Consider the following 21,824-nt stretch of genomic DNA (forward strand, 5'->3'; position numbering starts at 1 on the left):
GGTTGTCTTGAAGGAAGAGGTGAAACTGTGGTGGCAACTGCGGTTTGAGTATGTGCTGGGGCTTGTGAATGTAGAATGTCTCCCACTGCCCAGACTATGGGGTGTTTATGAGCAAGTGGAGGCTCATTCAGACTCAATAAATCACATTTATGTTCTGTGTCTGAGAGCTGGAGGTGTTCTCTGGCTGCCGGTGCCTGGTGGAAGGTGCTGCTTTTCCCTACAGCGCCGGCGTGTCTTGGCGACCTGCAACACCAGGCACCAACCTGTCAGCACCTGAAGGCTTTAGGAGGGCGCACAGACCCTGGTAGAAAGTGCTGAGGAATGCCCTTGGCATGGCTGCCTTGTGTGCCGGGATGCGCTGTGCTGTGGGAGCTGGCTGCAAAGAAGGATTTCAGGAGAGGTTTGGCTGTGGGTGTCTGGACTTCCCACGTGCTGTCAGATCCATTGCTGTGTTAGCAGAGGTTGGAGGCAGCTCCTTGCTGCCCAGCCCAGTGCCACCTCCCTCTGCTCTGTGCCTTCCCAGCGCCCCTGGACACACAACAAAGGGCTCAGCCAGATCCCTCTCGCTGTGTCCTGGCTCTGTACCTGGCACCTGGAGCATGGGAGGTGCTGCCAAGTTTCAGGATGAAGCAGGGGCCTGCCTGTCCTGCAGCGCGTAACTGCTAGCACTGAGCAGGGCTCCTTGCTGCGTGTGTCTTCCCAAATGCTGCAGCCCCACTGATCAAGGTGAAGTTTGTTTGCAGCCCTGGAGATCGCAGGTCTTCCTCTGTTCCAAATGCCTGAGGCAAAGCCAGCTGCACTGGGGTCAGGAGGAGCTGCCCCCATGCCTTGGCAGGTAAGCTGGAGCTCTGCAGAACTTGGTTTGCTTCCTAGCAAGTTTTTCTGGAACATATCAGTGACCTGCTAGTGATGTGAATAATTCAGCAAGTCTGTTGCAACAAATTCTTGGGTCATCTTTTATAAATTAATCATTTGTTTCAGGAATTGCCTGTTCTGGAGCTTGGCGCCAGTGTTTGGTTTCTGAGCTGCCCTTCTCCCAGGGACATCCTTGTCCCTGTGAGCAGCTCCTCTGCAAGTCAGGGAGATGCTGCCAGGTGCTTCCCGCTGTCTCCATCCCACTGCTCAGCTGTGGCACTTCTGTCCCCATTGGAGGGGGTACCAGGATGTGCTTTGGGTGCTGCTCCCTTCCGACAGCTGCTGCATTAGCCCTAGTGTGGCCACTGAGTCATCCCTGCACAGCCGAGGTGTGGCTCGGCTGCAGAGCAGATGTCCTACAAACACTTGCTTTTCCGTGGCTTCCTTGCATTTGCTGTGCTGGGAGCAGGAAAGGGAAATCTCCCCGAGATCACTGCAGTGTCTGATGCTCCATCAGCAGGCCGTCGATGGGCTGCGGGGTCCTGCTGCAGGAAGCACTGCCGCCGGCTGTGACTCGTGGCTGTTTATGGGTCGCCGGTTCTGGCGAGCTGCCCGTGCCAAGCACGAGCTGTGCAGCCCTGCTCCGACTCCAGCAGCCCTTGGGAAGGAGGTGATGGTGCCGCTGCACCTGCTGGGAGCAGCTCTGCACCCCGGGGCTGAGTGCTTGGGCAGCGCTGACGTGGCAAAAGCGCTGGAGCTTGGAACTTTGTCCTTTCTGCTAGATTTGTTCCAGATGCGCCCGTAGCGCTCTGCCTTTTGTCTGCTAAGGGACCCAAGTGCCTCCTTCCGAAGGCTGCGCTCAACCATGCACCTTTAAACTGCCCCTGTGCCTGCAGGGGTTACCCCAGGTAACAGAACCCGCCCAGGCTTTGCTCTTTGCAGCTGGGCAGTGCAGTGAGCTCCTGCCTGGCCACGCTGGTGCCCCTCCAGCAGAAGAGAGCGGGTTGTCCGTGGGTGCTCTGTTCCCTCTGGCTGCGGGGAGGGAGAGCAGGATGTGAGCAGCCTGTTCTGAAAGCTGCTTGTTATGTTCTCTCTCTTTTCCGCCCCGAAAGAAATGTTTCTTCAGACAGCGATCAGGGACTACTTCTCCTGCTGTAAGGAATCCCTGCTAAACGCCGTCTCTTTTGATGTTAATCTCTTGCCAATACATACAGGCTGCGGCTCCGAGCGCTGGAATAGAGACAGAACTGAATTTCTCTTTATCTGTGGTGTGAGCTCTGAAATCTGGGCTGCTGGGTTCCACTGCATTCCCCTGCGCTCTGCTGGAGCCAGCAAACCTCCTCGCCCCGAGTGCTGCACAGCTTCTAACTGCACCGCCTGGGTGCTCAGCTCAGTGTCCCCGGAGCCACAGGGGGGGCTGCTGGGGGCTGCACGATGCTCTCCTGGGCCAGGTTTGCTTGTGAGATGGGTCACAGCGGTGATGTTGTCCCGCTGGTAACAATTTCCCTGCATGCGTCTGGAGAGCTTTCACTGTGAAATATCTAGAATGAGCTCAAGGCTTCCCTACCACCGCTGGCTGAGCCAGGAGAACAGGGATGGGGACGCCCAAGTGACTCGTGGCGGATGGTCCAGCGTGGTGGGGATCTGGAGAGCTGCAGGTCCACCTCTGCCCTGGGGGAGCGGGTGCAGGCTGGGGCCCGTGGTCACGTTGCCGTGATGCCCTGAGCTGGGGCGTAGCCGCAAAGTGAGCTGTGTTCACTTCACCCCTTCGGTGCAGCTGCCTGGGCTGGGTGGCACGCGTGGAGCAGCAGCAAAGGGGATGCTCAGCCGCTTCCACCCCATCAGCTGCGGGGCACCTGGGTGTTGGTCTGCCTCAGTTCCCTCCGTGCAAACCGCGGATAGCAGCGGGTTTGGCGCGCAGAGGCGGTGCGTTTCCATGGAGACCGGGCTTTGCTTACTGGGGCAGCTGATGTGGAATTCTGGCTTTTCTCTTAAATCTGATCTTCTTCAATAAGACCTTTTTTTTTTTTTTTCCTAAAACATTTGCTGTTATCTCCGCCTTGTCCTGGAGGTGCTGTGCTCTCCGAACATCAAGGGGCTGATGCCCATAGGAACGTTGCCAGTCCCTCCTTCCCTGCGTGGCCGTTCCTTTTATTGGGCTGCAGTTTGATTTCTTTTGTCCCAGGCGAAGCAGAAAAATCATGAAGACATGCTCTTTGCGCTGCACCAGACGAGTCTGGCACTGAATATTCCCTTTCAGTGCTGCTTAAAACAGCATCAGTAATTCACGCGGGTCTGCTGAGGCTGGTTCTTGTTGCTGGAGCCTTAATGAATTCGGGCACAGAAGCCCACGGGGGAAGTGTCCTGCCAGTCTCTCGCCTTCCAGTTCTCTTTCCCATCTTCTTGGGGGGAAACTCCCTTTATTTGGGTCGTCCCATCCGTGTGCCATTCATGGGGCTGCTTCCTCTGAAGCCGTGCTCCCACCGCAAGAGCACAATGCCAAGAACAATCCTGCGGAGGATGCGGTGTGTGTGGAGAGGGCTTGAATTTTGACATGAGTGTGGTATCATGTGGCTGTGCCCAGCTGTGGCACCCTGCTTGGGCTGGGGAAGGGAAATGCGTGGCTGGGGGCTGCAGCGTTCCAGGGAACTTTGGGTGCTGAGTTCTCCCCTGGATGGAGATGCCGGTGCCAGTGGGTACCTGGGCAGTGCTGTTGAGTCCCCTGTGGTTGCAGCCTGGCACATTTTGGGCTATTTCCCATCAGTATGAGGAAACAGGTCTGGGTTCACTCGTTTTCCATGGCGCCAGGCTGCTCTGGTGTGAGGCGATCAGGTTCTGAGCCCACACGAACCCGTGCTCCTCAGAGCTCAATCTTGTGAATCTCAGCTATGGAAGAGTCCTGCGCCTGTGGCACCGCTGCTACAGAGGGGCAAAGTGAGGGAATGAAACCAAACCCACCCTGCCCAGGCTCCTGGCTGGTGGCTGAGGAGACCTGTTGTGTGTGGATGTGCCCATTGCTGTAGGGAAGAGCTGGGCTCCCTGCAGCCTGGGGGTGCGTTGGGTGCACAGCTGCCTTCTGCGGGCCAGCTCCTCCCCATCCGCCCTTTGTTTTCCCAAAGCTGGCGGATTTATGGTGCTGTTGCAGCCCAGCTCCGGAGCACGAAGGCTCTGCTGAGGGTTTGGCAGGAGCAGTGCATGCCAGTGCCAGCCCAGCACTGGGCTCCTGATCCTGGCGGAGCCGAGCAGACCGCTGCGTGCTGCCTGCAAATGTAGTGGGAAGGCTTTGTGCAGAAGTTGTCCTCTGAGGGAATAGCTTCGTGCTCTATTGATCCGAGCAGGACTCGGGCAGGGCTTCCTCTTGAGTGCACGGCACACGCTGGAAGGGGAGATCAAATTCTCTTATTTCTGCTTTGGGCACCTCTTGTCCTGTGATGCCGTGGGGTTCGTGTCCTGTCTCTATGGGGGTGTGAAGGGGGGGGGATCCTGGGCTCTGTGCGGCCATAACCACTGTATGCCAAAGGCAGAGGGTTGGCAGCCATGGGAGTAGGCTGGGAGGGTCACCTGAACGTCCCTTGTGCTGAAAAACCATAGCCACTCTATCCAGGGTGGCTGTAGAGGTTCACTGTCATGCTGACAACCTGGGCGCAGAAATGAATCCCTTCTCCTTCCTGAGCAAGCCCAGCCAGTCGGTGCAGCCCAGCACTGCTCCTTGAGCTGGCGAGGTTTGGGCAGCCTAAAGCTGTGCCTTCCCCCCTCTGGGGGCTGCGTGTTGCAAGGCTGGGGGAGCTGTGCTGCTGACTTCAGCGGTAATGGGATCTGGAGGCTGAGCTGTGTCAGCCCTCTGATTTCACGTGGGGAATGATATCTTAACATAAGATGACAATATAATTCGGCAAAGCCTTTCCCTGCATTTCCATGTTGGGGTGTGTTGTTGTTGTTGTTTTTTTTTTTTTTAAAGGAGGTGGCATTTGAAATATGAAGTTTGACAGCTGTGGTTAAGTCTGACATGACAGCCTGCTTTCTCCTTACTCATAGAGAGCTGAGATTTACACAATCCCTCGGGGACTGGTGTTTACAGCAATAGGCATCTCGCTCCTTCTTTAAAGATGATTTAAAGCAGGGTAGTTTATTACACCCCTCTCTTCTGCAGGAGGATGCCTGTACAGCAGGGGTAAGCTGGGCAGGACCTCCTCTGAGCATCCCATCCACCCCGTGGGGTCTGTGGGGAGAAGAGCAGCATCCCATAGCATCCCTCAATAGCCCCCAGGCATCCCCGCTGGTAGGGATGGAGACCAGAGGGACTGCAGCTGGAAAGATTGCTCCCCCCGTGGTCTCTGCCCTCATCCCAGTGTCATGGACCCATCTGTGCTATGGGAACAGTGGGCATCCAGCTGCTGCCTTTGGGAGCTCTGCTTCACACCTCTCTTCCCTCCCCCCCCCACATTAAGCCTGTTTGTTGGATAGAGACTAAATTATCACTGATCCCAATGGGGTCACTCCCTAGAGTTGGTCCCAGGTGAGCTGCAGCTTTGTTGCTGGGGCTGGGCGGGTGATTTCCAATTAACCCAGCCCGGTGCGTCATGCAGCAAAGCAGAGGAAGAGATAAGGGGATAAAATACACATTGGTGATAGGTTCTTTAGTATAAGCTGGTGGAAGCACTGCCTTGCTTGGCTTTGTGTTCTCTAATGTGGGAAACACCCAGAGCAACAGAACCTGCTCTGGGCTGGGTTGGAAAAACCCCACAGGTCCCAAATTTTGTTTTTCTGGGATAGTTCCTTCTCAGATGCTGCTGCTAAGCACTGGGCAATGCACAAAGCTCTGCTGGAATCTGTGCCCAGAGCGGGCAGTACCCGGGTGCTCCCTGGGGATGGGGGAGTTTTTCCTGCTCTGCAGCTGCTCCCATCTGAAGGGCTGCTGTGGCTGTGCAAATTCCCCAGAAAATTCCCCGAACCAGCTCGCGTGCTTCGCTCGCTGCTTTAGACTTGAGCCAAGAAAAACACTCTTGGTGCAAACTGATGGAAAATCCTCCCTTCTCCATCCCCGAGTGATGCATTTGGGCAGGGAGCTGGGTTTGGTGGCGGTGCTGGGTTATGGTGGCCATGCTGCTGGTGTGGCCGAGCACATCGGTGCCCGTGGGGACTCCGGCTCTCAGCCCATAGGAGCGGAGCAGGGTGCTCCCCATGCTCTCACCGCTCACCTTCTGTCTCCTAGGTCATGCTGGCCGCCTCCTACTGGTCCCTCCTGGCCCCAGCTATCGAGATGGCCGAGCACTCCGGCAGCTTCGGAGCCTTCGCTTTCCTCCCCGTGGCCCTGGGCTTTGCTCTGGGAGCAGCTTTTGTTTTCTTCGCCGACCTGCTCATCCCAGCACTGGTAAGTGTGTGCCCGAGGCTCTGCCTGCCCCGTGCCTGCTGCACGCCGTGGGGCTGACCCAGTGCTGCAGCCCCAGCTGGTGCCGGCGTGCTCTGTGTTGCAGTTTGGGATGGAAATGTGTTCCCAACCTCAATGTAACGTTCCCGTTTCCTGCAGCCTGGGCTTCGTGGAGCTGAGTGGGGCACTGCTCTCCACAGGCTTTAGGGTGGGTGCAGGAGCAATGCTGCTGGCAGTCCAAAGCCACGAAACCTCATGTGCTTCGTGCATCCTCTGTGCTTCCTTTGGCTTCTGCTGTGACAGAAGCCAGATACAGACTGGTTTCTATCAGAGATCTAATGGAACTCTCTTTTCCCCAAGACTCTGTGGCTCTGCCTGTGCTGAACACAGCTCTAGGCTGTCTGTGCTCCTTTTTCTTTCTGCTTTCATCATTTTCCGCACTTCTGCTTTTGTTCTTTTCGCTGGCAACACTTTGCAAACAGCTCAGGTGTGACCTTCTGTTTCGGCCCAGAGGTTTAATTTGCAGAGCTGCCAGCCCTCCGAGCATCTCAAAATTGAATGAACCATCCCACTGTCTAAAAGTCTTATTAAAAAATAAATAAATCAGAAGCTCTGTTGGACTCCTACGGCCGAAAACCTACGAGCTGCTTCGTCTGTAAGGATGTTATCAAAACCTTCCAAATAGCTTTTAAAAAAAAAAAAATTAATTATTTTAGTGCAAGTAGGGCTATTTGTGATGATGGGAGAGGAGCACTGGGATGTGTTCCCAGTGAGGAGTGGCAGGGCTGGTGGCTGCAGCTTCCAGGGGAGCTGCGTCAGTGCTCCCCGTGCCCTTGCATTTCGAGCCTCCCCTACTAGGGTACAGTCACAGGTGCCAGATGGTGCCTCTTGGTGCTCCCAGAAATGGTGCTGTGCCCTGGGGCTCTGTGACTTTGCTCTGCACCTCTCAGCAGCAGCGCTGTGCAGAGCATGGGGACAGTCACCTGCAGGTCTGTGCCTTTTGTGTCTGCTCTGTGCAACCCGAGGTCTCCAGCTCTGGTTTGCCGTGGTTGCACGGTGCTGGCTGGGGCCATGTGTTTGATCAGCTGCCCGGTGCTGGTGTTTCTCAACAGAGCAGACAAACAGTTGCACAGCCCGCTCCTTCCCAGGGGCTGATGCTTTTCACTGGTGTGCATTTGGAAGTGGGAGTGCGGGGAGGGGGAAGAGCACTGGGGCGTGAAATTCTTGCGTTGCAAGGAGCGGGATGGAGCGGTGACCAGGGACGGTGCCAAGCGTGTTAGAAACACCTTGGGCTTGTTGGGGCTCAACATCCAGCCCAGTCCCGATGGGAGAGGAGCTGCTGCCTCCTGCTCCAGTTCAGCTCTTTGTGCTGCTGTGAGCTCTTCGCTTTCACCAAGCTTTGCTTCTTTCTACATCAGTCAACGTCTCTTTTCTTTTCTCCCTCCCCTTGAAATCAGGAGACAGAGGCACGTCCATGCTGGGCATGCTGGCCCTGGGCAGGAGGAGCTGTTTCCATACGTGGCTCTGGCAGAGAGCCCTGCCCGTCCCTGGCACCCCTCCCTCATTGCTGTGCTGTATAGCAACGGGTCCTAAAAGCTTTTAATGACTTCTTATCACCCCAGGGCTGCTCCCAGGTGGGGAGCACAGCCTCGCTCCCCCCGCAGCCAGCAGCAGCTCTGCTGGTACCTGGCTGTTTGCTCAGCGGCAGCACTGGGGGGGGGGGGGGGGGGGGTTAAGCCAAGACAAAGTGGTTAATGATGCTGAACAGCTGTAGTCATTAAATTCCCTACAAAAGACAGATTTAATCTATTACATCTTTATTGTTCACGGCTTCCCTGTGGGAAGGCTTTCGTGTGTTTGCTTGTCCTTTAGCTGAGTCTGTAGAGCTGGCAGAGGACAGCAAGGTGTAATGGGGTGTGCGGGTGTGCTTGGGGAGCGTGACCTTTGCAAAACAGACCTCAGAACCTTTAACAGTGGGCATCTCCTCTATGTTACTGACCACCTCCTTCCATGTCACATTCCCCCCCAAGTATGCTGGGTTTGGTGCTTTGGGAGGCAGTGGCAGAGCTGGTTCTGCAGCAGGATATTGCTGTCACTTCAGGGAATACCTTACCCCACTACCAAGTGACCTGCCTGCCTCTTCCCTCCTGTGACCCTGGTGATGCTGCAGCAGCTTCCTCCATCCTGTGCCGAATTCTGACATTACAGCCACTTTGTGGTGTTTTGAGGGGCAGGTAGTGGGGGCGAGGAGCTCACCCCTCTGCTCAGAAAGCACTGGGGCTGAGGCTTCAGGGCCTTTGAAGGAGAACCTGCTTAATAATAGCTCTGTGTAGGTGCAGCAGTCGGCACAGGGGGTCCCTGGGGCCGAGTAGCTGCCTTTGGTCTACGGTAGCACGTAAGAACACTGGAATTAAGGAGTATTATTCTCATCCTTCAAATCTGTCTTGCAGCTCTGCTGACTTCGCTGCCTTCTGGTGTGTGTGATGTTGTGCTGTGCTTCCACTCTGGGGTTCTTGCTCTGGCCTTACTCTTCCCGAAGGAATTCTGCAGGAGGCTGAAAGATGCAGCCAGTTCTGCCCCGATCTTCAAACGCTCCCTGGCTGCTTTTGCTCCTAAATCCTTGCAATGCATGCGTGCGTTTTGCTTTCATCTTTGAGCTGCTGGACCCTGTGCAGCCTCTCACAGCCGGGTCAGCAAGCCTCAGGCAGGGGCTGCAGGCAGTTCCAGTGCCCATTACTGCTCTTGTGTCCAGGTGGGTGCATTTGGGGCACAGCCCGTGTTAGAGCTGTGGCTTGCAGGAGCTCCCTTGCTTCTTCCTTTTCTGGATGACTGCCCTTTAAAGGCTCCTTTGAGCGAGCGAAGACGTGGTGCTGGTGGAACAGGGAAGGTGGTACAGGTCGGGGTGGGGAGGGGGGAGAAACTGCCTCTGAAGATAAATCACTGCAGGGCTCAGACCCCTGTGGGCTGCGTCACCCCGGTGTGCCGCGTGCGTCTGCCCTTCCCATTAACCACCTCATTCCTTCCGCTGCCCGGCTGCATGACATCCTCTCTGCTTTGGGGTCATCATGCTAAATAGGATAATGATGCTTAATCACCTTTGTGTCCTCTACCTCAAGGGCTGCGGGGCTGGAAACATCGGGCAGGCTCCTGTGCTAGGCTGGGGTCTGGGTGTGTGAAGGGGACACGGGGTGGGCAGCAGCTCATGGGTACCCTGCCAGGGAGCTGCTGGGGGTCCCCAGCCATAGCTGGAGCAGTGTTTGGGTAAAGGATGAGTGGAGAGAGGCTGTAATTCCGCCCTGGAAATACCTCCTTGATCAAATTTTTATTTTCTTGCCGGCTAGATTCAGGGTTTGTTGTTTTGTTTTTTCCTGACTGCGTAGTAAATCAATAAAGCTGCATGTGATGGGTGGAGCATTCCTCACATTTACAGCACAGAGTGTCTAAAGTGCCTTTTAAAAGCCTTTCTCCTGGGTTGGCAGGTGCTCTGTGGGGGGGGACCTGCATGGCAGAATCATGCCCAGCACCTGGGTGTCATTTCTTACCTGATCTGGGGGTTCTCTGGCTGCTGTGTGCAGCTGTGTGATGGCTTGATGAGCAGGTTGGAGCCTGAGGAGCTTGGCCTGGGGTCAGTGAGGGAGGAGTGAGTGTGTGCATGGTGTAGCAGGGCCCAGATCCCGTTAACCCCTCTTGCAGCAGGGCAGTGCCGTGCTCCTGCCTCTCACCCGTGCATTTCCAAGCCCTGTAGTGGGGTCTCTCAGCGTGTGCTGGTCTGGGTGAGCACAGCAAAACCAGTGATGCTTGTGAGCTTTTTTTTAGAATCCATTCTAGGATCGAGCGCATTGCACAGTGGATTTTAGGCTATTTTTGGGAGCGCTCTTGGGAAAGACTTGAGAACTCGGTAAGCAGACGTCCCAGGGACCCTGTCCCACGTAGTAATGATGGTATCTGCAGTTTGGCTCGGGGTGTGCTGGGAGGAGGTACGCATTGCTTCCCAAATCTCTGCCAACCCCAGCCCCACGTTTGAGGCAGCAGCAGTGCAGCTCTCCTGTGTGATATAGCCTGTGGGCTAGAGCTGATGGCTTCGTTGTTCCATGGGATGGTAGGGGTGTGCTGGGGCTCATCGCCAGCGTTCATTTATAAACCGAATAAAAATTCCTCTTATGCAACTTGTTAATTCCCCCGAGATGTGCCCGTCACGAGTTCCCATTCTTAATGTGCTTTTTCCTGTTCATCCGCAACTCCTAGAAAGTTAATTAGCTGCACATCCTCATTGCTGTGGGAGGTGGAGGCTTTGTGTTGCGAGTGTTAACCGAAGGATGTGTGTATGCTGTGTGGTTTCTGGCTTATTGAGTTCTTGGCCATGGCACTGAAGCTGCCCAGAGCCTGGGAGCACGGACCTGAGCTGTGTTGGGTGGGGACCTGGAGCAGGGGATCACTGACTGATTCCTGGGGCACTGGAGGAGTTGTGCAGTGGAGAGGAGATGATGTGTTTCATCTGAGCTGCTCAGCAGCTCGTTTTGTGGTCAGCCCCTGCTTGGGGAGCTCTGGTTGTTAGGCTGGGGGGTGAGAGCTCAGCCAAACGTTCAGCAGAAGGTGGGAACTGGCAGGCCTGTAAATGCGTGGTTGCAAAACTCTATCTGTACCTGTGAGCTGTGCTCGCTGCTGGGGTTTCAGGGTTGCTCCAGATCCCGGCTGAGCTCGTGTCCTCTGTGTGCAGAGGCTGCAGGAGAGGAGCCCTTGCCTTGCAGCAGGGACGGGATGAGCTGGAGGGATGGGGTTGGTGAGCTGCAGCCTGACTGTGCATTCCTGCTTTGATCCGACTTCCTTTGCTTCGGGGAAAACCAAGAGCAGCCCTTCTGCTTGGTCTGCTCCGTGTCCTGCTGGCTCTGGTAGGAGGAATACTGCTCCAGTCACTGAGGAAGGCGACCACCTCTGGGAGCAGGGAGCATGGGGAAGGTCCTTCCCCTTCCCTGAACCCACCTATGGGATCCTTGGTGGATACCAGTTCTCCTCTGACAGCGTCTTGCAGGTCCTGCTCCCCAAGGCAAGCCCCCATTTAAGTAAATGATATTTCTTGGGTGCTTTGACGGCAGATGGACCCTGCAGTGGTGGGAGCTGCTGCCAGCAGGAGATGTACAGTCCTGTAAAAAGCTGGGGCTGGGGGACCCTGGCTTAATTCAGTGAGCTTCCAGCACTGCCAGCCATGCTTCTCCCTCATTGCCTCTATGCTGTGCATAGAGCATGTGATAATGCAGCCATTTCCCTCTGATTACCCTGAGCATGGGGTGTTACCTGCTGATAAGGCTCCAGTGCAGAGTGGGGCTGCTCTGTGCCCTGCTGCATCTCAGTTACTGCATAGGGGCTGGCTGAGATTTGTAAAGGAGAATACATTTTGGAAAGGGGGGGAAAAAAAAAGCCAACCAAAACCACGGTAAATGGGAATAACAGATCTCCCCCATACCTGCTAGGAGCAACTGAATGGTAACGGGGCGGGTTGTTGCTGTCAGGGGCAGCTCTGCTGGATCCTGGGCAGTGTGAGCTCTTTGCTGACTGAACTGGAGCGTGCACTGCTGGTTGCTTTGCTTTTCCTCTGGGCTGAGCTGCTGTGGGGCTGAGCGGGGGTGGCAGCGGGGACTGCGGCACGTGGGGACACTGCTGTGCCTGGGCTCAGTGATCCCTACGGGTCCCTTCCAATGTGGGATATGCAGTGATTCAATGGAGGGCTCAGGGGAGGCTCCTGTTTAGGGATCATGGTGCCAGTTCATGGTGGGGAGAAGCATCCTCAGCTGTGGGATGAGCTCCAGCAGTATTTAGGCACTTACTTTGGGCACCTGCACGAGGCCCTGTGCACCCGTGGTACGATGAGTGCTATTGGTGGTTCCTCGTCTGTTCCTTGATCTTAAAATCCACCTTAGAATTTGTTCCCGGCGTCACCCAAATGAATGCCCCCGCTGCGAAATGTAAACCTGCCATTAAGAGAAAGGAGAGGGCCAGGCTCCAATTGGCTGGGTGGTGAACTGTCAGGGAGAGGAAGCCTGCCTCCCTGTAAATGCAGCACGATGTCAGCCCGCGCTCGCTCGGGGTAAGCCGTGACTCACCCAGCTCTGCGGATGGGCTGCAGGGAGCTGATTTCATGCCTCCTGGTGAGGACAGCGGTGCCCGTGTTGGGACACACAGCCCCACACCTCACTGCTGCACAAGCCAGCACGGCGGGGAGCAGCTCGTGATGAGGGCTTGTGGTTTGCATTCATTCCCGAGGCTCCTCTCGTGGTGCTGTGCCCACCTGGGTGTCCCTCCCCCCTCTATCAAAGGGTAAAGGGGGGGGGCACCGGGTGCTGTCTCAGGATGTCACAGTTCAGGTGTGAAAGCCTTTGCGATGCGTTTCCCCGCCTCCTGCCCTGCTCTAATTACCAACAAGACAGCGAAAGCGAGGTGGTGTTAATCTGGTGCTCTCGGGCTTCGCAGCCAATGCAAAATGAGGAACTGCCTGCGCGAGCCCTTCCTTAGCTGGGGGCTGGAGAGGCTTCTTGTGCTCGGTTTACATTTCACACGCGCTGTTTTTTATTTTAAGGCCTGTCAAGGCTTTGTAGGTGAGGTAAACGCAGCACATATAAATAAGTGATATTTCATGCTCGGGCTGCGGAGAATGAGATGCAGCCAGGAGGGGAGCAGCACTGTGCAGGTTTCCAGCCACCGACGGAGCGGAGTTGTGAAAACCCAGGGAGTGTTTTCTGCAGGCTTTGGTAGAATAAGCGGGGAGAGGAGTTGTGCTCCTGCTGTGCACGTGGGTGCTGCCCTATTTACCAGCAGGGAGCACGAGGAGGGGAAAGAGGCTGAACCCTGCTGGGTTTGCTCTGTGTTGGTGCAGCAGGGACGGGTTCCTTTGCTGGAAGCTGTGCTGGAATCCAGAACGTGAACACACTGTCCTTGAATGCGAAGGATGAGTGCAGCTCGTGTGGCTGGTTAAGGGCAAGCCCCAAATCCAGCTGTGCCCCAAATCCAGCTGTGCCCCGTGGGAACAGCCCTGGGGCAGCCTTGCTGCCTTGCGCTCCCAAAGCAAGAGAAATTGGTTAGCTTCTCATTGGCCGTAATTAGGAAGTGCCTTGTCTCTCATTACGCCTCTCTCTTGTAATGAATTAACGAACTAATTGGACAGGCTGGGGAGATGGAAGGGCCTCTCCTGCTGGGTGTTGGGAAGGCACAGGGCTCCCTCGCCTCCTGCAGACACCTCGAGCAGATTGCATCTGCCCTGGGAGAAAGAAAAAGGAGCAGAACCTTGAGCTGGGGAGTGAGTTTGCTGCAGGCTCGGGCTTGGGATGATGCTCTGGTGCTGCTGGCTCGGCTGCCCTGCTGTAAGGGAAGGGGCTGTGGCCGAGGAGCTGCGCTCTGCCACCCCTTCCTGGGCCTGCTCTTCCTTTTTTCCCCATCAATTCAATCTACCCTGATAGCAAATCACTCCTGAGAAGCACACGGCGTGAAAACAAGCTGTTAATTGAAATCCCCTTTGCGCTTTTTTTTTCCTTCCTGTTGCAAAAAGCCTCGCGTGACAGCGGCTGCAAAAATACACACTGCCACGTCCCGAATACACAAGGAGAGGAGGAGGCAGCGAGAGGGGCAGGATGCAGAGCTGCTCCCTGCTAGGCTCCGGGAAGCGCGAGGAGTGAAAGCTGTGCTTAATCCCTTTGGCAGTTTAAAGGCTTATTGCTCGCAATTAAAACCTCATCTCGCCGTGCCGCCGCGCCAAGTGGTGGCGATGGGCAGAGCCGTCCCTGGGGGAATTCTTCCAACTCGTCACAGCTGGAGGAGCTGAGGACGGACGGATGGATGGATGGATGGATGGATGGATGGGTGGGTGGCCGCGTCCCAGCCGTGCGCTCCTGGGTCTTGCCGCCCCTAGGCCTGCTGTCCTCGCTCAGCAGCAGCAGTGCCTGCCAGGGGTGGACGTGGGGCTTCAGAGCTGATTGCCAAGCAATGGGCTGGCGGGGTTCAGAGTTCCCCCGAGCTCCCTTGGAGAAGGAGGTCGGTGACATCAATCTGTCATCTTCCTTTGCCGAGGTGGTCTTGTCTGTTTAACAAGTTGCTTTCAGCTAGATCGCGGGGACAAAAGCAAAGCTATATTTGCGTGCCCTTGTTTTTTGGAATGGCAGAGGTTACAAAAACTTCCTTCCCCTCTGCCATGTTCCAGGATTGCTCTTTACAAAACATCACGTTGTGTAAGAAACCCCCTGGGATTCCTCGGGGGCTTGGGAATGGCGTGCGCGGTTCCCAGGGCGGGTGCCAACAACATTCCTGCGGTGTTTGTGCTCCCTCCTGGAAAGGCAAAGCCCCGAGCACACGGACGAGAAAAACATTCTGTTTGGTTTTGATCTGTTTTGCCATCTTGTGTGCCTTCGTGGGACACCCGGCCCGGGTCGCCCCATGGGACTGAAGCCATCCCCCGTGAGACGTGGGAGGAGGATTGATTTATTCTTGCAGCTCATCAGCGGGGAGTGGTGATTAGAGCTGCTGTTTGCAATTTGGAAGAATTATGAGTTATCAAAGTGGCTGATAATTAGCAGTGAATAAAATGTACTTGCCCAAGTATTACATTAGTTACAGATAAACTGATACCAGGCTTCCTTAATATTCACTTAAGCTTCCTTGCTCCCGGTTCTTAGGGGGAAGTTCTGCTGTCGCATTGCAACAGGAGAGCCCTTCCAGCTTGCTGCTGTCTTCTTGCTGTTGGAGCAAACCTGATGAACAAATGCTGATTTTTTTTTTTTTTTTGTATCCAGGGATGAACCTTCCCTTCCCCATTCCCGCTGCCATAGCTACGGGCTGCGTGGCCGTGGGAGGATGCAGTGCGGCGGGAGGCAGATGGGAGATGCTCAGCATGGGCACCGGGAGCCCCGGACCCCCTCCCCCTGCTGGCTGTCCCAGCCCCAGGGTGCGTTTGGGTGAGCCCAGTGCAGGCTGTGGGGCTGGGGGTGGTGGGCTGAGCCCCCTGGGAGAGCTGTGGGGCAGAGGTATGGTCCTGCTGGGGAAGGCTTTGCTAAGCGGAATGATTATGAGATTGATTGTTTTATTCGAGGCTGAAAATGTGGCTGTGCTCAGGTCCAGCCCTGCTCTCGTTTTGCAGGGTGTGTTGGTGCTGATGGGTTTCCATGGGGCTCGTGCTGCGATGCCTGGGAAAGGTGATCCCCCAATCCCCCACCCGCTGCCGGCACAGAGCTCAGCCCCAGGGCTTGGGTAGGTTTTGAGGTCATGGCCTCACGTTGCACCAGAGGACTTTCAGGTTGGATGTTAGGGAAGATTTCTTCCCCAAAAGAGCAGTTGGGCATTGGCACAGGCTGCCCAGGGAGTAGGGAGCAATGGGCACCTGTCCCTGGAGGTGTTCCAGAACTGTGGGGATGTGGCACTGAGGGATGTGGTCAGTGAGCACGGTGGGGTGAGCTGGGGTTGGACTTGAACATCTTGGAGATCTTTCCCAACCTTAACGATCCAATGATTCTGCTGGGATGGGGAGCAAGGGTCTAGCTGGGAGCTGGCTGTTTGGATTAGGATATGGGCTGGATTTGTAGACCCCAAGGTCTTTGTGTGTCCACTAGGACCATGCAAGCTGATACAGTGCATCCCATGCATTTATTTTTTCCACGTGTCATCTTTTCTAGCATGGTTCATGCTCTCCTGGCAGCGCAGCTGGTTGCTCTCTGTGGGTGGCTCTGATTTCTGTCCTGGTTGTGCCTGCTCTGGTTCAGGCTTTATGAAACCTCAGCCAGCTGACCTCGAGGGGAAGTGGGAGAAATCCTGAGGCACCTCTGTGTCTTGCAGCTCAGCGAGCAGAGCTGACCTGGCTCTCATTAGCAAGCCAGAGAAGAATTGGCTTTGAAGTGCCTTTCTGTTGGTCCTGCCCGTTATTGCCGGTCTGTTATTAGCAGTCTCCAAATTAAAATGCAAAACGAGATGTACCTGAAACACTTGAAGGCCCATAAGCTTGCATATGAAAACAAATCTGGCTCTCTCCTCGGTAATGCAGGATTGTGTGGCCGTGCTGGGAGCTGGGGCTGTGCAGGGCTCGGGGCTGTCCTGCCCTGTCCCTCACAGCTCTGCTCCCTGTCCTTGCTGCTGCCCGCCCCTCCTGGTGCTCTCCTTTCCATCACTGCTTTCTCTCTTTTAATGATTGTGAGCCGAGAGCCTCTGGGCACCATCAAGACATCGCTTATTGCCCTCTCTTTATTTTCTCCTCTGTGTTAGCTCCTGGACAAGTTAGAAAGGTTTATTTAGTTTTAAAATCGCATCATCAAATCCCCTCTTTCTTTTTTTTTTCCCCCCTTGAAACGCTTTCTGCCGTTGGCTGATGGATGGAGCTCTGTGTCCGTGGAGCTGCTGCGGGGCTGCCCAGGCGTGGGCTGGGCAGGAGCCAGCACGGCAGCGGGGTTGGCAGCACCCTCAGGATCCGTGCTGACTGATCCCCACCAAGCCGGAGCATCGTGTTTTGTCATCCCGATTTCTTCATTAATTTGTTCTCCCTAATTGTTCGCGCGGGGAAGGAGCGGATTGTTTCTTAAAGGCATCGCTCGGTTCTGTGCAGGGGAGCAGATCGGCGGCGTGGGGAACACTGCGGCCCGGGGCCTGACCCTGCTGCATGGTGAGAGCTCTCCTTCAGCCACCGCGCAGCTCTGGGACGGGTGTGCTGATCCCTTCTGCGTGATCCTTTTGCCTTGCAAGGACACGAGGAGGAAGAAGAAAAGTCCATCCCATGCAGCAGGGCCGGGGGCTGCCTGGGCTGTCTGCCCATCCGTGGTGTGTGTCCCTCTGGGGGGCTGGACTGGGATTGTGGGTGCTGCTGCTGTCAGCCTGCTCCTTCCCCACGCTGTGGCTGCTGCAGGTGAGGGTTTCACACCCCAAATGGGATTTCCCTGTTGCAGGGTGTGAGCTTCTGCTGGCCCTGCCTGCTGCCCTGCACGCTCCCGGGCCCTTCCTTGGCTGCGCATTGTGTATAAAGGTGGAAATTGACTGTTCTCTGCTGCCTGTAAGGATGCGTGTTTCCTTTGAACACAATGGGCCGTGAAATCCTAACGACTTTTCTGCTGCAGCTCTGCAAACAGAAGTGAGGGCTGCGGGGACTCCTGTGCCCAGAATAGCTTCCTCCCAGCTCTGCGGGTCTTCCTGTGCCTGTCTCCCGTTGCATTCGGGCTTTTGGAAGTAATCAGCCCCCGTGGTTATTTCAGTTAACGCTAATTAGTGGCACAAGCTAATTAATGTGGGTTGACTTCCCCCTTCTCATTCTAATGCTTTTTTAACCCACTGACACATTCCAATTAAGGGACTCATGCAGGGACCGGACTGAAATGACTCAGAGCGATCGCAGTTGGAAGAACGGTGTGCTTTCCTGAAGGTCACCCATATTTTTTTCCAATTGATAGAGTTATGTGTTTGTGCTGCCAGCAGGGAGGTGACCTGACCTTACCATCAGCATCTGAAATACCTTCGAGTTTGCCTCCGCTTGCGTGGAAGCAGAGCTGCGGGTACCATGTTGATAATCATTGGCTGTGCAGCAGATAGCTGTGGGAAGCTGCTCTGCAGGGCTGCAGGCTCGGAGGCAAACGGTCTGAGCTCGGGAGGGCTGTGCTGGTGGAACCTTTTTCACTTGAGCTGCAGCTGTTTGGGTGTTGGTTTCTCTTTGGTAGCTCTGTGCATGGGCGGGGGGGGCATGCTGAAGGCAAGCCCACGAACTTCCATTCTTGTTCTCTCCCTGTTATATGCTATGTTGCTGAAGCTGTTGCATGTCTCCTGGTCACCAGGCATCCAGGTGCTGCTGCAAATTGCTTCTTATTGTCATAGGATCATTCAGGTTAGAAAAGCCCTCCAAGATCCCCAAGCCCCACAGTACCCATCCCACCATGCCCACTGACCACATCCCTCAGTGCCACATCCCCATGGTTCTGGAACGTCTCCAGGGATGGGAACCCCCTGCTCCTTGGGCAGCCTGTGCCAGTGCCCAGCTGCTGTTTTGGAGGAGAAATTGTTCCTGCTCAAGCAGAGCAGCACCCCCCCCCCCACACACCGGTGCTGCTTGCAGGTGCCGGGTTAGAGGAGGTGAATGCACCCTGATTAAACTGCAAGAGAAGGCCGGCAGCGAGTGTGTGATTAGCATTAATAGCCCAGGTCAGACAATATTATGCAAATGATGGGAGAAGAGACGACTGAGTTATTCATCTTTAACCTTTACTTTTGTTTAACACGACCTTACCCAGCGTGGCTCCCGTTACTGCTGCGGGCTGTTTGGTGCACGTCCCTTCCTTCTGCTGCCACCAACCCAGAGCTGAGCCCGTGCTCCTGCCCATGGTGACATCCATCCCTGTGCGTGCCACTGCAGCTGGCTGGGAACTGTGGGGCTCGGCGGGGGGGCAAGCAGCCTGGGGGCAGAGCTCGGTGCCACGTGTCTCAGAGCACAAGCAGGGCTGCTAGGGTTCCTTTGGCCGATGCTCTGGCACGTCCCCGATCGCAGCGGGTTTGCGTGAGCCTTGCCCAGGTTGGCAGGGCTCAGGGTCCCTCTCGCTGTGTGCTCGGCTCCCTGCAGACTTTGCACGTAGCTGGATGTGTTGGTTTTGGCCATCTCACGCTGGGATTTGGAGATTACAAATGCTGTAGGGATAGACTCCAGCTGAGTCTGGAGCCTCACTGGGGCATCTGGCTCTGGAAATAACTCCGGGTGGTTGTGAACGTGACATCTCACTTGCATGCTGAGGAAACGGGTTCAATTTGGAACGTACCATTTCCCTTGCAAACCCAGCGCACGCTGAAGAAACAGGACCCCAGTGCCAACTTTTCGTCGGGGTCAGCAGGAGCGGGGCACCAACCTCCGGGCACGTCCGAGCTCGTTGTCTCCCAAGCATTCCCAGCCACGCAGATGCTTGAACGGTCCCTGAGGACGGGACTGGGAGAAAGCCAAGGGGAAGACGTGGGAAAAGCCTAAATTTGCCTCTTGCATTGCAGGGTTTCAGCGGGCCCCCCTCCACGGCGTTTGCCTTGAGCTGCGACCCACGAGCGGCGAAGGAGAAGTGCGAGCAGGATCCTGCCTGCTGGCCGGAGCACGGGAGCGAGCTGTCCATCCGGATAGGTAGAGCTGGGCACCATCCAGGCAAGCATCCTGTCATATACCACCCGCAGAGCGTTTGGGAATGCCCTTCTTAAGCTGGCACCCAGGCTGTAACGTATGTGATTGGAATTGGCTTGGTTTTGACACGTGCGTGCGAAGCGCGCCTCCTCTCCCCCTCTCCGGGTCTGTCTCCGTGCTGGCTTTCGTTCCAAGAATCGTTATTTCTGTTTCTACTTCAGTTCTCAAAACCACTTGCACGTCTGCCCGTGGCTATGAATTATTGATAATTAGAGATCTAATTCACCGGGGAAATGAAATCATCAGCTCAGCCCGAGATGAGTTTACTCCGAGCGTGGGCACAGCGAGCACTGCCCTGCCCTCGGTGCTCGGTGCCACGCGGAGGTTCCTGCTCCGCTGACCCTCGGCGCCCTCCCTAATTACAGATGAGAACCCACAGTCGTGCCGGCACTCCTCATTTTGGAGGCTAATAGGATTTCAGCTGCCAAAGCGAGGAGTGAAGTGTCTCCTTGGCAGCTCTTTCCCTTGAGAGAGCTTTTGAGGAAGGAGCTCCCAATTCAGGGTGGTGGAACCTCGCCAGGATTCCTCTGTCCGTGGTGTGTGCGTGGGGGGGGGGGTGTGCTGTGCCCTATGTAAATCCTCTGAGCAGCACAGCTTGCCATCCTGCTTCACTGCAGCCTTTCTCTAGGCAAGGAAAACGTAATTTAGGGAATTAATCTTGTTGCCCTTCTGCTTTTTCTTGCTTGGAGATATTGTAAAATGCTGCTTTAGTCGTCTGTAATTGGGAGCAGGCTGGGATGAAGGAACGATCCCTTTCACGAAGAATAGTGCTATCCTCTTACACCAGGCTCCGTTATTTAACCACATTGCTTAATTGCATGTTTCATAAAGTGTTTCACATCTACGGGTTCTTCAGGATTTGAAATGCCAGCTTGCATTTCCCCAAAGGGTGGCAGGGAGGGAAGCCCTATGCTGGGCACAGCGGGCTGTGGGTGCTGGGGGCTGCTCCAGTGCCTGCTGTGTGAGGTTTGATGCCCAACGGGGTGGAAACTCCATCCCAAGGAAGGAGGAGGAGGAAGTAGCCTGGAGATTTTCAGCGACTTCAACCACTACGGTTTCGTGTTTTCATCTTCTTTCATAGTTGCAAACGATAGTGCAAATGGTTTTGAGGACTGAAAATTTCCATCCGGCTCCGTGGTTTTTCTCTCTCTCTCTGGGGGAACGGTGTTGAGAATCTACAAGGTGTTAATTCTTTTGTTTGCTTCTTGCTGTCTTTTTTCGCCTGCTCGGTGTGCTCACAAAGTACACGGAGCCTTCCGAGGAGGCAGCTCTCCCTGAGTATTGCTTGGCTGGGCCCTTGGGAACGCTTTGGAAACATAATGGGTATTTTGGAAGTCTAATGTGTACTAGCTGCAACGTTTCAGCCTTAATCGCTGTTGAATCATTGACCCTTCCTTCATATTTACATGCTTGAAAATCACTAAAGCTGCGAAAACAACAACAACAAATCCCAAAGCACGCCGCTGTGTTGTTCTGCAGTTGCCTTTGCTGGCTGTAGGGTGCTGAAAAGCACAGACTCACCAGGCTGGGCTCTGTGGACATGGGGAACCCTGGCCCCGGTTCCTCCCCACCCGGCTGCTGGCTGCTCGGGGGGTCCCTAGGACGGGGGCTGCCCTGGAGGTGCTGCAGGCATCGATGTGGCTCCAAATCAGTTCATATGGGAGTTGGTAGGGGGTTCTTGCATGCATGAAGGGAGATGTGCGTATCTGCATGTTGATGTGAAGCGGAGTATAGGCGGATTTGTGTGAACTGCAGAGAAATATGCGTCTAGACTCAGTGTTTGGTGAGTGAGATAATCTCTGGGCTTCAGTTACTGCAAATCTGCCTTGTCTGTGCTTTCTCTGGATGGGGAACGGTGGTAAGCTGTTTCTCTCCCTCCCTAGGATCAGGTTGTGATAAGGATGAGGGTGTTTTTTTTTTTTTTTTTTTTGGCTTTGCTGTGCACAGACAAAGCCCTCCCGACTGCTGCCCGCACCCCGCGGCCATCCCAGCTCCGCGGCTCTGCAGGCTCCCAAACCACGGGCACGCTTCCAGCAGATCACAGCGGGCTGCGCTCCCTCCTGCGGGGTGAGGAGGCCGGGTTTGACCCCTTCCATCGCAGCTACGTGCGCCGTGTTCTTGGGCGCTTCTCAGAAAGGATTTACATAGGGCATGGCACCCTGCAACCCGAGCCGTGACTCACGCTCCTGCGGAGCTGGCTACGGAGCAGCAAGGCGTGCTGATCCTGCCCCGTGTCCTGGTGCTGAGCCATTCACCTGACGGCGGGCAGCGACGTTCCCAAGCAGCCTCCTTCATTCCTGCTCTGCCCGTTCCCATTGCTGTGTCGTGGTGGAAGTTCTGTGTCCAAGGAAATGCCGATGCGTGCATCCCGCGGCGTGGGGCCATTGCAATTGGGGGCACCAGGGTTTGTGTGAGCAGCTCTGCTGGCTTTCAGGAGGGCAA

At 55.5% G+C, this 21,824-nt stretch overlaps 1 protein-coding gene across 4 annotated transcripts in view; it reads left to right on the forward strand.

The window, feature by feature from the left end:
* SLC39A11 (solute carrier family 39 member 11) overlaps positions 1–21,824 on the forward strand; it is a 74,060-nt gene that overhangs the window by 15,671 nt on the left and 36,565 nt on the right. For 3 of the 4 annotated variants that reach the window (XM_021414887.1, XM_021414885.1, XM_021414883.1), the window contains 2 exons: positions 6,068–6,226; positions 19,202–19,346. In XM_021414887.1, the coding sequence (XP_021270562.1) occupies positions 6,068–6,226; positions 19,202–19,346 (304 nt within the window). The remainder of the gene's footprint in view (positions 1–6,067; positions 6,227–19,201; positions 19,347–21,824) is intronic. The other variant, XM_021414884.1, reaches the window with a different exon arrangement.

Source organism: Numida meleagris, chromosome 17, assembly GCF_002078875.1.
Source record: "Numida meleagris isolate 19003 breed g44 Domestic line chromosome 17, NumMel1.0, whole genome shotgun sequence".
NCBI lineage: Eukaryota > Metazoa > Chordata > Aves > Galliformes > Numididae > Numida > Numida meleagris.